The 13,446-nt window shown below is 49.0% G+C and overlaps 1 protein-coding gene across 1 annotated transcript in view; it reads left to right on the top strand.

Annotated features, from left to right (window-relative positions):
• LOC311525744 (exocyst complex component 1-like) overlaps nt 1–13,446 on the top strand; it is a gene marked incomplete at its 3' end in the record, with an annotated part of 54,798 nt that overhangs the window by 7,708 nt on the left and 33,644 nt on the right. The window contains exons 3-6 of the mRNA XM_084638084.1: nt 3,266–3,425; nt 5,296–5,489; nt 11,953–12,180; nt 13,235–13,367. Of these exons, the coding sequence (XP_084494210.1) occupies nt 3,266–3,425; nt 5,296–5,489; nt 11,953–12,180; nt 13,235–13,367 (715 nt within the window). The remainder of the gene's footprint in view (nt 1–3,265; nt 3,426–5,295; nt 5,490–11,952; nt 12,181–13,234; nt 13,368–13,446) is intronic.

Here is a 13,446-nt window from a genome sequence, read left to right as displayed (position 1 = left end):
CTGGGTTTCATCTATAACTAGACCCCACCATAAGTCCATTCAGGACACTTGAATTGTCCTGTTAGGACAGCTTGTGGGATGCAGAGACAGGCTTGTGAGAATCAGCATGGGTAGCCTCCCTGCTTATATGGGCTGGGTACTGCGCCTTCAGCTATACCAGTCAAAGTTTTGTTATTGGGTCTGCTGATGGGCCAACCTTACGAAAAAGAAATACTGCAAGTCCACCCCCTCATGCCCCTAGGAAGGACACTGCAATTCCACCCTTCCCTGGAGAAAAGCCCAAGTCCCCAGAAATGATCCCTCCATCACCTGTTGTGAATCAACTACTAGAAACATACAGAAACCTCCCTCTGCTACAGAATGAAAGTGAATGGTCAAACACCAGGCAGGGTGCAAGGATTGTTCACGGCTTATGCTCCATCCATTGAGCCCGTTCACCTCACAGCCTGCTCCTGTACTCTGAGCTTGTGTTTCATGAGGAACCTGCCCTCCCCTGGTGCTGTCAGAGCCCTGACATTGCAGATTCGACTGCGCTTTAAGTTACAGCTCCCTTGAGAAAAACTGTATTAATATTTATGAAACGATTCCTGGGTAGCCGCCTCCTTTAATAACGCCTTATAAGGCGTGCTATAAACCAGGCCAGTTGTAAATTCCCCGCAGATGGCACTGCTACAAGCTGTTCCAGAGACTGCTAGTGAGCCTATAAAGCCACATGGGTGCGTGATGTATCACTTTCAGGTGTTTAGAAAGCACCCTGTAAAGTGTCATAAGACTGAATAAATCATCATAAAGTCTGAGCCTATTATTATTATTAGGATCAATAATAATAAATGCTGCCTCCAAACTTTCCGGAAGCTGGGACAGCGCAGTGCTAATGAGCTGGCTGAGGAAGCCGCAGGGCTGAGTTGAATATTCCAAGCTGATCACTCGGTATCCCCTCACTCCGTTATGCGCCAGAAGCAGTCAGCCTTGGCCCTATAATGGAGCGAGCGAAGTCCAGGCCTGGACTTCAGGAGACCCCTGATGGTGACAGTAGGCAGAACAGGCTGTGTTAGCCTGAGAGCTAGAAATAACTATAGGGCTTGTCAGTGTGCAACAGCCTCAGTGAAGCATCCCCTTTATGTTGATTACAGAGCAGTCCTGTTGCATCTATACCACAAGGAGGGCTTCAGACACAGTCAGGGACAGGAGCCAGAGGCACCCCTGGTCTGTGATGGATTGGCAGTTCTTCTGTTCTTCTTTCTAATTGTCATTGAAGGGCTAAAACGGGGTGTAACAGGGCTGGGCACCACCTAAGCACCCTCTTGTGGCCTCTGTTTTCCCCTTCTTCAGGGATCCTCAAACACACTCAACAGGAAATTAAAACATTTCCCTACCTGGGGTTCACTTTAATGTCCTCAGATTTATACTGGGCTTCCAGGCTCCAACCTCAGTTCAGTGTCTCTCTTCCATTAGTTTGGGGGTTCCTAGCCTTCCTTCAGTAATCAGGCTTGGCTAGCCCTAGGCCCTCCAGCCATTAAGGGGCAAGCCACCCCATTACAAGGGGGAACTGACATTTTTTTCTCTGGTACCCAGGGCTTCCCTTTTTCAACTTGCTAACCAGTGAAGCTGGGGTAAACCGCAGGGTTTGTTTTTTAAAAACTGCCTTTAGAGCTTTCCTCTGCTTTGGACTAGAGGAGGGGGACAGTATATACAAGAACCGGAGCAAATAAAGACCATATTGCACTATTTGCTTCTCTTTCAGTACCACGGCAGAAGTTCAAGCCAAATTAAATGCCCATAAAGGAGATGTTGGCTTGCTCCTCACCCTTTCACTGTTGCTGGAGTGTGCTTGCATATTTCCACAGAGTGTCCTTTCCTTAGCATGAAGCAGAGAATGTCAGGAATGTTCCAGGATGCTCCACAGAATTGTACATGCTGCAGCATCATGGCAGAGAGAGTTAAGCACAGGGATGGGGCAAACCATTTTTGGAACTTCTCTCCAATGATCTGAACTGCTGGGGAAATAGAGGGTTCAGATTTCAGGCCTGAGTTAGGACCACTAAAGGTATTTCCTCAGTGGACAGATACATCCTGTGTTTACTCTGTGGGCTTTGCCCCAAGCATAGTTCTAAAATCACAACTCTCCAAAAATATCCCTCTGTCTGCCACACTCTCACTGTCTGCACGTTGCTTATAGTTATTCACAAAGTCATGCGGCTATGCCTGTTGGATCCCATCTGGTGCCCTCTGATGGGAAATGAAGTACTATAAAAGGGGGAACTCTCCCAACAAAAGGGTACCTCAAGGAAAAATTGCATCTGACTACCAGCCAGAAACTGTATGAACACATGCCAAGAGCTGGCCTGAGTCTCTAAAGGAGCATGAAATATACCAGAGGACTGATTCTGCCGGGAAGGTAATAAGACTTCTAGCTAACTTAGTCCAACAGATATGCCTCTGCAGCTCCATCGATGCTCATAGACTATTTGACATGACACAGCTAGTAGTGGGTAACAAACAGTAGGGGAGGTGGCCAGATGAGGATGAAAATCTGGTTCATAGTAATGCCTAGCTCTTCTCAGCTGTAGATCTTAAAGCACTTTATGTTATCCCCATTTTACAGATGAGAAAAATGAGACACAAAGAGCTGAACTGACTTGCCAGGATCACTCAATACCCAAGCAGGGAACAGAACGCAGCTCCTTTAAGTCCTAGGCTACAGGACTATTCATTAGGCTGCACTACCACTCCACAAGATATCAGAACCTTAGCGTCAATGGGCAGCACCTCCACTGGCACAACATCCCCTACCTGCAAGCGGAATCACCAAGACCTACAGCAGCATCTGAATTTTCCTTAGCAAGGACCCCTCCGTTTGCTAGCCAGGCCCAACACAGCTTGGATTATGAGAGCAGACACAATCAGCACCCAAGGTGGCATGGATGCAGACATGATTCATCGCTATTGAACTGTTAAAATCAAGTTACTCTCTGTATCAGTGAACGCAGTTCAGATTAACGCCATGTCAGACTCTTCATTTGCAATGTGACCTTGTGGTAGCATTAAAAATCCTAATCTCAGAGCTACAGCCCTCCAAAATTGCTCATCCCATGCTCCATTAGCTAAGCAATCAGTTTGACACTGGAGCCTGCTGCATTAGCTACATGGGATGTCTTCTCTTTTACAGTATTCAGCACATTTGTTAAATTGTGTCACATAGCGTAGAATAAATGCCTTATAGCCACCAATGTGATTAATTGCAGTTCTTGTAATTGGTGTCTAGGAATGTCTGGAGTTTGAGTTGCAATTTGATAAGGTTTACAAGTGGACAGCTGTCAGCGTTGATGAGAAGAATGCCTTTATCAGATGCTTGTGGAAGCTGAACCGCCGATACCTCTCCAGCAGCATTGCATTTGTTAGCATCCCCTCCTGCATACTGGAAGGTAATTATGGCTTCTTGTCACTCTTGTGCGGAGTGGCTTTCTCTGCCTTGATCCCTGTAAGCTTCAGTCCCTTATTTCTGTCACGCTTTGTGGGACCTTGGCATTTTTTGTGACCCTCCTGACTGGAGTCAGTATTGGGGGCTGGGGGAAGGGATTTTTTAATGGATTGCCTCAACTGTGCTCCAGAACAGGTACCATTTTCTCCCTGATTGTCAAAAGACTGCCTTTCCTTGAAGGGCATACCCAATGACTTCACCTCAAAGCAATCTAAGGCATGCATGGGTAATGAAAAGAACAGAGGGAATGTCAGGATCCTGAAAAGGGCAGTCACAAGCAGCATCAGACCCAAGGCTTAGAGTAGCAGAGGAGTTTGTAGTCAAGTTCCAGGCCGGGGTTGATGCCGAGGATCCGGATCAACCTCCAAGTCACATTTCAGGCAAGGTCTGAATCAAGCCAAGGTCAAAGGCAGGAGTTCAAGGGCAAGAATAGGAATGGTAGCTACAGGAGAGTTACACTGCTGCCTGGGTACTTCCTGGAATGCCCCGTGGGTTTATACAGGGTGGGGAGCCAATCAGGAGCTATCAGGCTGCTGCCTGTCAGACCCCTTCAGTTGGGACTTCCTGAGGTCTGTGCTGGCAGCAGGTTCTGGATAGTGGAGTGCAAGTTGGTTTCAGCTGCTATTGGACGGTGTTTGCTATCTGCCAGCTCTGCAGTCCTGGGTTCACAAGCTGACACAAGCCTGAGAAATCAGATTCAGACCACAGAAACAGTCCGTGTAACAGAGCTAGTCTTGGCCAGCAAGAGTGAAGCTAAGCAGGACCTTTAGTTACAATTACAGCAACATGAGCACATGCTTTCTCCTTTCCTCCCCTCTGACCCTTGCACAGTAGCCCTGGCTGCCAGAGACACACATGTCCTTTATGGCTGTCTTTTAGTTAATGAGGGTTGTTGGTTGGTCAGAGGTCAGATAAATGTGCCTCTACTGGATATACTTTGGCTGCTAAGCCACTGCAATTGTATAGGTGTGGATAGTTAGCGGGATCTCCTTCTTCCCCTTGGTGTCACGTTGTTAGTTTGGTGGAAAGGTCAGATTGGGACAAAGCTCATTTTATTCCCAGTGACAGCAGGGAAGAGGGAAGGGGAGGCTGAGGATTGAGGGCCTGCTGCATGAAATGTGAGAGACAGTCACAGACAGAGAGAGAAGGAATCACTCATCCAGGGAGTTCGGGCTTAAGAGAGTATTTATAGAGCAGGCTAATTTATTCCCGTGACTGTTGCCACATGGAGAAAGTGCTGGGCTGGAGTGAAAAATGGACAGTTTATCTTGCCTCTAATGGCTGTATCTGGGCTGGGCAAGGTATGGAGGTGGGGGAAAAGCATCAGCTTAAAAAGAGGCCATCTACCTATTGGGGGAACGCTACCAATCAGTGCGTCTATTGAGATACATGGGGGTGCATCTGTCTCTTGGATGTGTCTGTCAGTGTATCTGAGGATATTGGAGTGGTGGGGGCATCTCTGGGATCCTGCAGGAGCCCTGCAGATACCTCATCACCATGTTTTCCCTTGCTTCGTGTGGGAGCAGGCAGGGACACAACCAGACTCCAGTTTGCCCACATGTCTTAGGCCTGACCTGCAACAGAGCCCTGCTAGCCCAGCCCTGATCCTTGCCTCCCCAGAGACGAATGGTAGTAGGACATGCCGTGATTTTCTTCCAGTATAAATAAATATCACCTGGGAAGTAGGCTAAGAGTGTTGTACCCATGTCACTTGTGAGTGACTGGAACTGATTAGACTCCGCAGAAAGGAAAGGTTGATACAACAAAGTAACTAGAATGCTGTGGTCATCCATGAATCTCCCCCATGCATGCAGGGAAACAGAGTCTACAAGAGGCTGGAAATGCCACCGCAGAGGCTGGGGACCAGGCCGAGCACAGTGCCTACCAAGAGATGACACCGAAGGAAACGGTTGACATGCTGAAGCTGATGGAGGAGAATGAGCCGATAGTGAATAATTCCATGGTCTTTGCAGAGAATTTGAGCAAAGACCTCCAGGTGCTGGATGAGGTGAGGGGCTTTCTGACATTCATCTTGGGTATTTGCTTAGGCCCTGGGCCAACTCCACCTAAGTCAAGGGAAAGAATCCCGTTGACGTAACTGCAAATTGGATGAGGCCCATAGAGAGCTCTGGCTCTTTTATTTGAGCTAAGAAGCCAATTGTTAGGATACACAGCAATTTAGGGCCAAAAGCTTGCCCCACTGCAGTCAGTGGGAATGTTGCCACTGTCTTTAATTGAACAGTGCTTTGCACCGCACTAGGGCTCTCTTACACTGGGTGGGAGAACAGGTAAATAGGCCCCCTTGGAAGCTGCCCTCAAAGTAACAGAGTGTGGCTACACTGCAAAACGAAGTGTGCTCTTAACTCAGATCAGCTAACCTGCGCTAGCTATCTTGGGTTAAAGTAGCAGTGAAGATAGGGCAACTCAGCTTTTAATGGGTTAGCACCCTGAGTTGACATATAGGCTTGAAGTCAAGCTCCTGACCTGAGTTGAAAGCTGAGTTGCTGTGTTTGCACTGCTAGCCCAGCACAAGGTAACTAACCTGAATTAAGAACACCATTTTCTGCAGTCTAGACACAGAGATCAGCTGTCAGAGGGTGTTGCTGCAGTAAATACCTCTCCCCTTCCTCTAAAGAGTTCAAAGACATTGCTTCCCCAGCGCATGGCAGTGCTGCCAGGGGAATGGGGTGTATTTCCAGGCAACAGTCAAATGACTTGGGGCAAGTTATAAAGGGTTAATACATGGCAGGGATCAGCACCCACCAGCTTCTGTTACCCATGGTTTTCATGAGACATCATGGTGATGAATGTATTTCCCAGGCCCATAGAGATAGCTCATGCATACAGGTCCTTTGGTTTGTTCGGAGTACCTGGAAGAGAGGCAACAGACTGCCGCCCACGGTGCTAGCACCGTCCCTGGAATCAAAGTCTCCCTGTCCATTGGGCTCCCAGTGCCGTGAAGGAGGCGAGCGAAGAGCTAGCATGGCTGCAGGTAGATGGCACAAGAAGGACAGAAGAACAAGGGACCCACTCTCCACACTCAGCAGCCCCTATGGGGGAGGGGGGATGAGGCAAAGGAAGAAGGGGAAATAGGCATTCCACAGCCCAGCAAGGGGAGAGGGGAGGAAAGAAACTATGAGAGGGGTTACAATGTCAGAGGGGCAATGGGGGGGGGGGAACCTGAAGAGCAGAGCACAGGAGAGATGGAGTTCTTTGGGACAAGAAAGGGAAGGAGGTGGGGACTCTTAAGGACTTGTTTTCACTGCTCAGAAAAGTGCCATTTTTACCTTGGGGGTGCTAGCATGTATGAACTTCCCTGAGGTAAGAACCCAGTGAGGACAAGGCCTGAGAGACATGGAGAGCGGGAAGGCTGGGAGGAGAGGACCAGGAAAGAATGGAATTGAGGGGGAGGCGAGAGGATGAGGTAGCATGTGAAAGAGCAAGGGAATGATTGACAGGCGACAGGCTCAAATAACAGGAGACACTGCATGTGGAAAAGAAAAAGCTGCTGTGTTTTATTCCATTTATTTAATGTTCCTGTATTTTATTACATTTGCCTGGAAGACATCTTATGTCTCTAAGTACTGGAGGGAACGTGATGAGATGCTTGTTTAGAGCAGCGGTTCTCAAAGCCGGTCCGCCACTTGTTCAAGGAAAGCCCCTCGTGGGCTGGACCGGTTTGTTTACCTGCCGCGTCCGCAGGTTCGGCCGATCGCGGCTCGCCACTACAGGCCAATGGGGGCTGCGGGAAGGGCGGCCAGCACGTCCCTTGGCCAGCGCCGCTTCCCGCAGCCCCCATTGGCTTAGAGCGGCGAACCGCGGGCAGTGGGAGCCGTGATCAGCCGAACCTGCGGACGCGGCAAGTAAACAAACCAGTCCAGCCCACCAGGGGCTTTCCCTGAACAAGCAGCAGACCAGCTTTGAGAACCGCTGATTTAGAGCACTTACAATACAGCAACATTTCTGGTTCCACTGGATTTTATAGTTAGATAACTAAAAAACCAAAAAACAAAATAGAAGAAATAACCTAAAATTTATCAGAATCCACAAAATCCTAAATCCGTTTTGCTTTGTGTTTCTTTATGTTTTCTCTATTCCAAACCTGTGTTTCTATGTCGCTTCATACCAGTGTGCCTTCTTTGTACTTTGGTATGTAGTCCTTAGATCTGAGAAGCAGAACTCCTGAGATCTGTTTCTAACAGCAAACATCTGTGTGCTCCTGGGCAAGTCACATACTGCTCTGTGCCTCAATTTCCCCATCAGTAAATTAGGGATAGCAGTACCTATCTTCCAAGGGTACATAATAAATATTGGTTAAGTTCTTGGAAATGAAAGGTGCTGCAAAGTGCATTATTTTAAAAGGACCATTAATTGATAAATAATTATTAACACTTATTTTGATAAATATAAATGTGGCATTTATCAAAAAGTATTAATATTATTGTGTACAACTGAGTCATGCATATGCTCATATACTGCCTACAGCATAACAACAACAAACACTGTTCTTCTTAGAGCACCTTTCATCTAGGGATCTTGAAGCACTTTGCAAACATTAACAAAATGTTGCTAAAATTTTGTGGCGAGTGAGACGGTGGCCATTGTATTTGTGAGGCCTGGAGCGCCAGTTCGTACCTTGATACCTAGTTCACTCACCGATTTCCAGGGCATTCTTAAATCCATGTGCGTTTCTGAAACTCGGAGACGTCTCATGCAGTAGAGTTATTATCATTACCTGAGCAATATTTCTCCAGAGAGCTGTCCCTTCTAGCAGTTCTTCTGCCAGTTTGATTGGTGCCGCTTTGCTAAAGGCAAAGTCCCAAGGCTCTGAAAAGCCCTAATAAGAAAATCAGAAGGGAAAGCAGTGACAGGCTTGCTGGAGGTTTATGGCTATAATTTAGTAGCATTTAATAAAAAACAAAATGTCAGTTGGAATCTTTAGGAGCGTAGCCTGGAGCCACTGCAGTGAGGCTGGAAATCTGAGACACAAAGGCAGCTGAGCAGCAATGGGGAAATTACACTGGTTTGTAATCCGGCAGCTTCCAAGAACTTTCAGAGAGGGAGGAAAAGTTGCCTGCCTTAGTTTTTGTGGGTCTTTGAGATAAGAACCTGCATGGAGCCACACACAAAGCCCCAAATGCTACTCAGTTCCTTCTGAGCGTGGGTAGGGGTGTGGAGGTTGACCAAGCCGAAGCTCAGTGGTGTCTGTCATCACTCCCATCAGGCGCTTGTAGGAAAGCTTGCCCTTTCTTCTCTTTATACATGGCTTTATTAGAGTTCAAGGGGCGAGTGGCAGGCTCTTTGCCCAGTTTTCAGGTCTTTGTTTTCTTTAGGGCTCCACTGAATCTTCCCTGCTCCATTGTGGGTCTTTTTGTTTTTGGCTGAGGCCAAGCCCACCAGCTTCAAGCAATGCCTCTCCTAAAATGGCACCATGTGTGGGACAGACAGGTATGCGCGGTGCCCCTATGGCAGTGGTGGGCAACCTGCAGCCCATCAAGGTAATCTGATTGCGGGCCATGAGACATTTTGCTGACGTTGATCATCCGCATACACAGCCCCCGGCAGGTCTCAGTGGCTGCGGTTTGCCATTCCCGGCCAATGGGAGCTGCAGGAAGTGGCAGCCAACACATCCCTTCAGGGGAGCAGCAATGAGGTCTTCCTTCAGTGAGGCTCTGTAGACTAACCTCCTTTGGGTCTAGGGCAGCTTGTAACAGAATTCCCTCACCAGAGTGGCACTTCCTACCCACCATCACACAGATTAGCTTTCTCAGCCAGCACGCCCTCACCTGGTAGTGCCGCTCCCAGCGCTTTCTCCTCCTACAGACTCACCTCAGTCAAAGAACAGCAGTGTCCTCTTCATGACTCAGCCTTCCAGCCATGTCACCATCCATGTTTGCCCCTTTACAGGGGGGTGGGGGAGGAGTATCTCCTAGTTCTATTGTCAAGCCACTCCCGCAGTGGTGAGAAGAGGGGACCTGGGCCCACCCACTACTCCAGGCCCAGCCCAGGGACCCTGGCTATAGAAGCCTCCTGCTGCCTCTCTTTAACTTCTCCATCAGAACTGCTTCAATTCCCTGGGCCACTTCCCCCGGGCCACTTCCCCATGGGCCCCAGCACCTTCTTTGCACTCTTCTCAGAACCTCCAATCCACAAGTCCCAGCAGCCAGCCAGCACCTGCTCTGTCCAAGGTGCTACCTTCCTGCAGGCTGTTAGAAACACAATCCTCTCTCCTTAGGCTCCCTACAGCAACTAACCCTGCTCTGCCCAGCAGCTCCTTTTTACATCAGCCTGCTGGGCCCTGATTGGCTGCTCTGTGCAGCCTCTCTCTGATTGGCTGCTCCCTGCACTGCTTCCCTAGGCTGCTTTTAACCCCTTCCTTTCTGGTATGGGGTGTACACCCCATCACACAGTCCCTTCTAGCTTCTCTAAGAAGCCAGGCCTGTTGTCGATTTACAGAACCTCTGTCTCCTTTCCTTTGTGGCCTTCATGATTGCAAAGCACTGCTTGTGTTTACTGTGGGGGCACAGATGCTTCTGTTGATGTTGCTTTTTATTTAATAAAAAACTCACCACCTAATTTTAATATTAATAAAGACAAACTCATTTAAAAGAGAAAAACAACAGGCCAGAAACCTCAGTCCTCCCAGGCCTGTATCTATCGATTATCTTATTTGATACCCAACATGGTGCTTCAACCAGTGGCTATGATACAATTACCATTTCAAAACCAGTTAATCTCTAACAGATCTTGTCAGTGATGATTAACAAGCAATTATAACTCCATGCTCTGTCAAAGCAAATGTCTAAGACCTCTTGAGGCTAATAGTGCCTCCCATTTTCTTATATATATGTACACGTCATGCATGATTTAACTTCATTAATTCCACCATCAGAATAGGAAGCCATGTGTGTGGCGGCTATTGGCTCGGAATTTGCGTGCCTCCTCATGATGGCCTGGGTCAGACACTTTTGTGGGAATGCAGAGAACTATGGCCATGGGTAAAGCTGGCTATAGGGTCACGTAGTGCCCTGGAGTCAACACTCACCCTTGGGAAGTGAAGGGGAGCAAGAGCTCCAGCAGAGCAATGAACCAGTCATCACTGCTGCCCCCAGTGTGTCCCCCCCACAAGGAGCAGGCAGTAGCAGAGCACCCATGGCCCTGTAGGAAAACCAGGTGCCATCACCAGCCCTACAGCACCCTTCTTTCCTCTGCTCTTTGTGGAGTCTACTCGAAGAGGTAGCTGTGGCGGTTCCAGCTACTCTGCTGGAGTTGCTATTTCCTTTTTTCTCCTTGGGCTGGTAGTGGCTGGGGCTCTTGCAGGGCCTCCTGTTCTCCCCCATCTCTCTGGGGCAGCAGCCAGCTCAGGGGCTGTGGGGCACTCTGCAGCAGCTGCCTGGAATTGGAGGGCCCGGGGAGCTGCATTAAGGAGCAGAGGCATGGACAGGCTGGAGAGAAAGCAGCATAGAGCCTTCCTTTGTGTGTCTTGGGGTGGGTGAGGCTGAGAGCACACGTGTGTGTGATGGATATGGCCTTAAACTGCATATACAGAAGCAGAACCTCTCCCCTGCCTGAGGAGGAAGGTCTGTTCACTTCCTCTCTCAATCCAATGGATCTCTCCAGTGCAAGACCTGGCTATCTAGGCTGTGCTGTTGGGACAGCACGTGACCCTTAGACAATGTGTCAGATTGAAATTATTATGGGAGTGGACCTACTTTGTGATACTTCATATCCCTGGATGGCACAGGTCCCATGAAATCTCACAGCACACAAATTGAGATAGCCCCACCCATGAACTGCCATCTTGGATTCCCTCCAGCAGCCCCACTGAAGGCGGCAGGAAAATTCCTCTGAGTGGGAAGGAAGGTGGCTACTACAAAATGCCGTGGAGCTTGGCATCCTGTAGGAATACACAAGGAATGTGCTTCACCTACACCCAGCGGGCAACATTTCCCTGGCATAATATCACTTCAAGGCCCTCAAAGGCTGTATCTAGGGAAGGGTCTTGTGTTTGCATGAGTGGTTCAGAAGCTGCCATGCCACTTGCCTTCATATTCTGAGCTGGTGCTGTGGACATGTCGGACCCTCAGAACCTTGCAGGGCACACAGCAGAACCCCATGGCATGGCATGGTCTCCAGAAATCTCTGCTGCTATGGCAGTAATGCAAAGGCGTTTTATTTTAGCTGGGTATAAATAGGATACACTGACAGAGAAAGAGAGAGAGAGTGTGTGACAATGTCTACCTCTAGGGGTGGACCCCAGTCATTTTAACAAGCTGTTGCACATTGCCACCAAAGGAGTTCTGCTTTGGCCCAAGTGGCAGAGGCCTGGTGGCTTTCTTGCAGACGTCCCTGTGTTTGATCCTCACTAGTGATCAAAGTGTCTGCGTGTATGTGAGTGTAAGCCGACCACAGCACCCCTCACTGCACTGGCATTGTGCTGTACCAGAGCACTCTGCTTCTCTTGTTCACAGACCAATCTCCAGGCCATCATCTCTTCCGAGAAGCAGGTGACACTGCTGATGGGCTCCATCGACGAGGCCCTGGCAGAGGTTGCCAAAGTGGAGGAGACCTTGCAGGTTTACGATGAGCTGCTGGGGAGCGTGAAGCAGCAGATGGATCACATCCAGCAGGGGAACTCCTTGCTGCACCAGATAGACTCCAACCATGAGAAGCTGATGAGCGAGATTCTCTTCCTCACGGTAGGTGAAGTCACAGAGGGACTGATGCATGGCCCACTGAAGTCAGAGGACAGACTCCCACTGGGCTTAGGGAGCCTGATCCAGACCTGCCTTCCACAGGGCTCCCAGCCTGTCTGGTTTAGAAGTGAGGGAGCAGGGCAGTTCTTTGAGGCCTAGATACTATGGTGGTGGACACACTGCTCAGATTTAAAATGAGGGGGGTGGCCCAGGTACAGCAGAAGTGACATGGCTGGAAGCAGAGGGTCTCACAGAACACAGACAGCTGGATGCATCATGCTGCTAGCTGACCATGCAGCCAAAAGGAGCACAGAGAGGCCCATGAGTTCACAACAAAGACCAGTGATTTATCAGCAATGACATAGATCCTCAGCACTACGCCTGGGCATACCGACAGCTAAAGCATTAACTCTTTAATTGCATTGCAGCACAGGATGCAGATACTATCAACAAGGGTTATATTTGTGGTAGGGGAGGGAGAGAAATGTTTGATTTTTCTGGACCATGTTTGCCTGAAATTCTTCTTATCTCCTCACCAGCCAATCAGCTTCCAGGATTGTGCTGTCTCTCCAGTTATAAATAGGTCACTCATATGGTAAACAAGAACACTGGCATGCTGTTTTTGCACTGCTGCTGAGGCAGCAATCTGATGCTAAAATAGTTTCCCCTGGCTTCATGGACTCCAGCAATCCTCTCTAACTTGTAATCTCCTGGGAGCAGGGACTGTCTGTGTCTTACGTGTTTGTACAGCCCCTAGCACTGTGGAGCCCTGCTCTGTGATTTGGGTCCCTAGGCTTTCCCTTGCCATGATCCCATTTGGGAGTTCTGCTGTTTTTATGGTGCACTATTATTTTTGAAGGGGAAATGGCAGCACGATGCATTTGACTGAGAATGCAGCCTGGCAGTTTAATGTAACACTGTGCCACTTAAAACAGTGAGAGTGCCCATCCTTCATATGTGCACACAGGGTATAGGACACCAAGCTCGGATGCTGGTGAGGGGAGGAGGGATAGGGAGGCAGCAAGCATTAAATCAGTTCTCTTGGGTTTTTGATTAGAGTAACCTGGACCTTAGTGAGACGCACCGCCAGGTTCTGAGCCAGGGCGACCTCTCTAGCCCCAGCAAAGTGAAGGCCTGCATTGCAGCAGCGGAAGCTCTCTCCAGCTGCATGAACGTTCAGATACAGCCCGGTGAGTAGGAGTAGAAGCTAACCGCCACCTTTTGTGCCTTATCAGCCCCATTGGCTTACAGTTACGTGAGCTGCCACAG

This window comes from Lepidochelys olivacea, assembly GCF_965140295.1.
Source record: "Lepidochelys olivacea isolate rLepOli2 genome assembly, chromosome: 9".
Classification (NCBI taxonomy): domain Eukaryota; kingdom Metazoa; phylum Chordata; order Testudines; family Cheloniidae; genus Lepidochelys; species Lepidochelys olivacea.
Note: the sequence above shows the minus strand (reverse complement) of the source record. Positions and strands in the feature narration are given on the sequence as shown.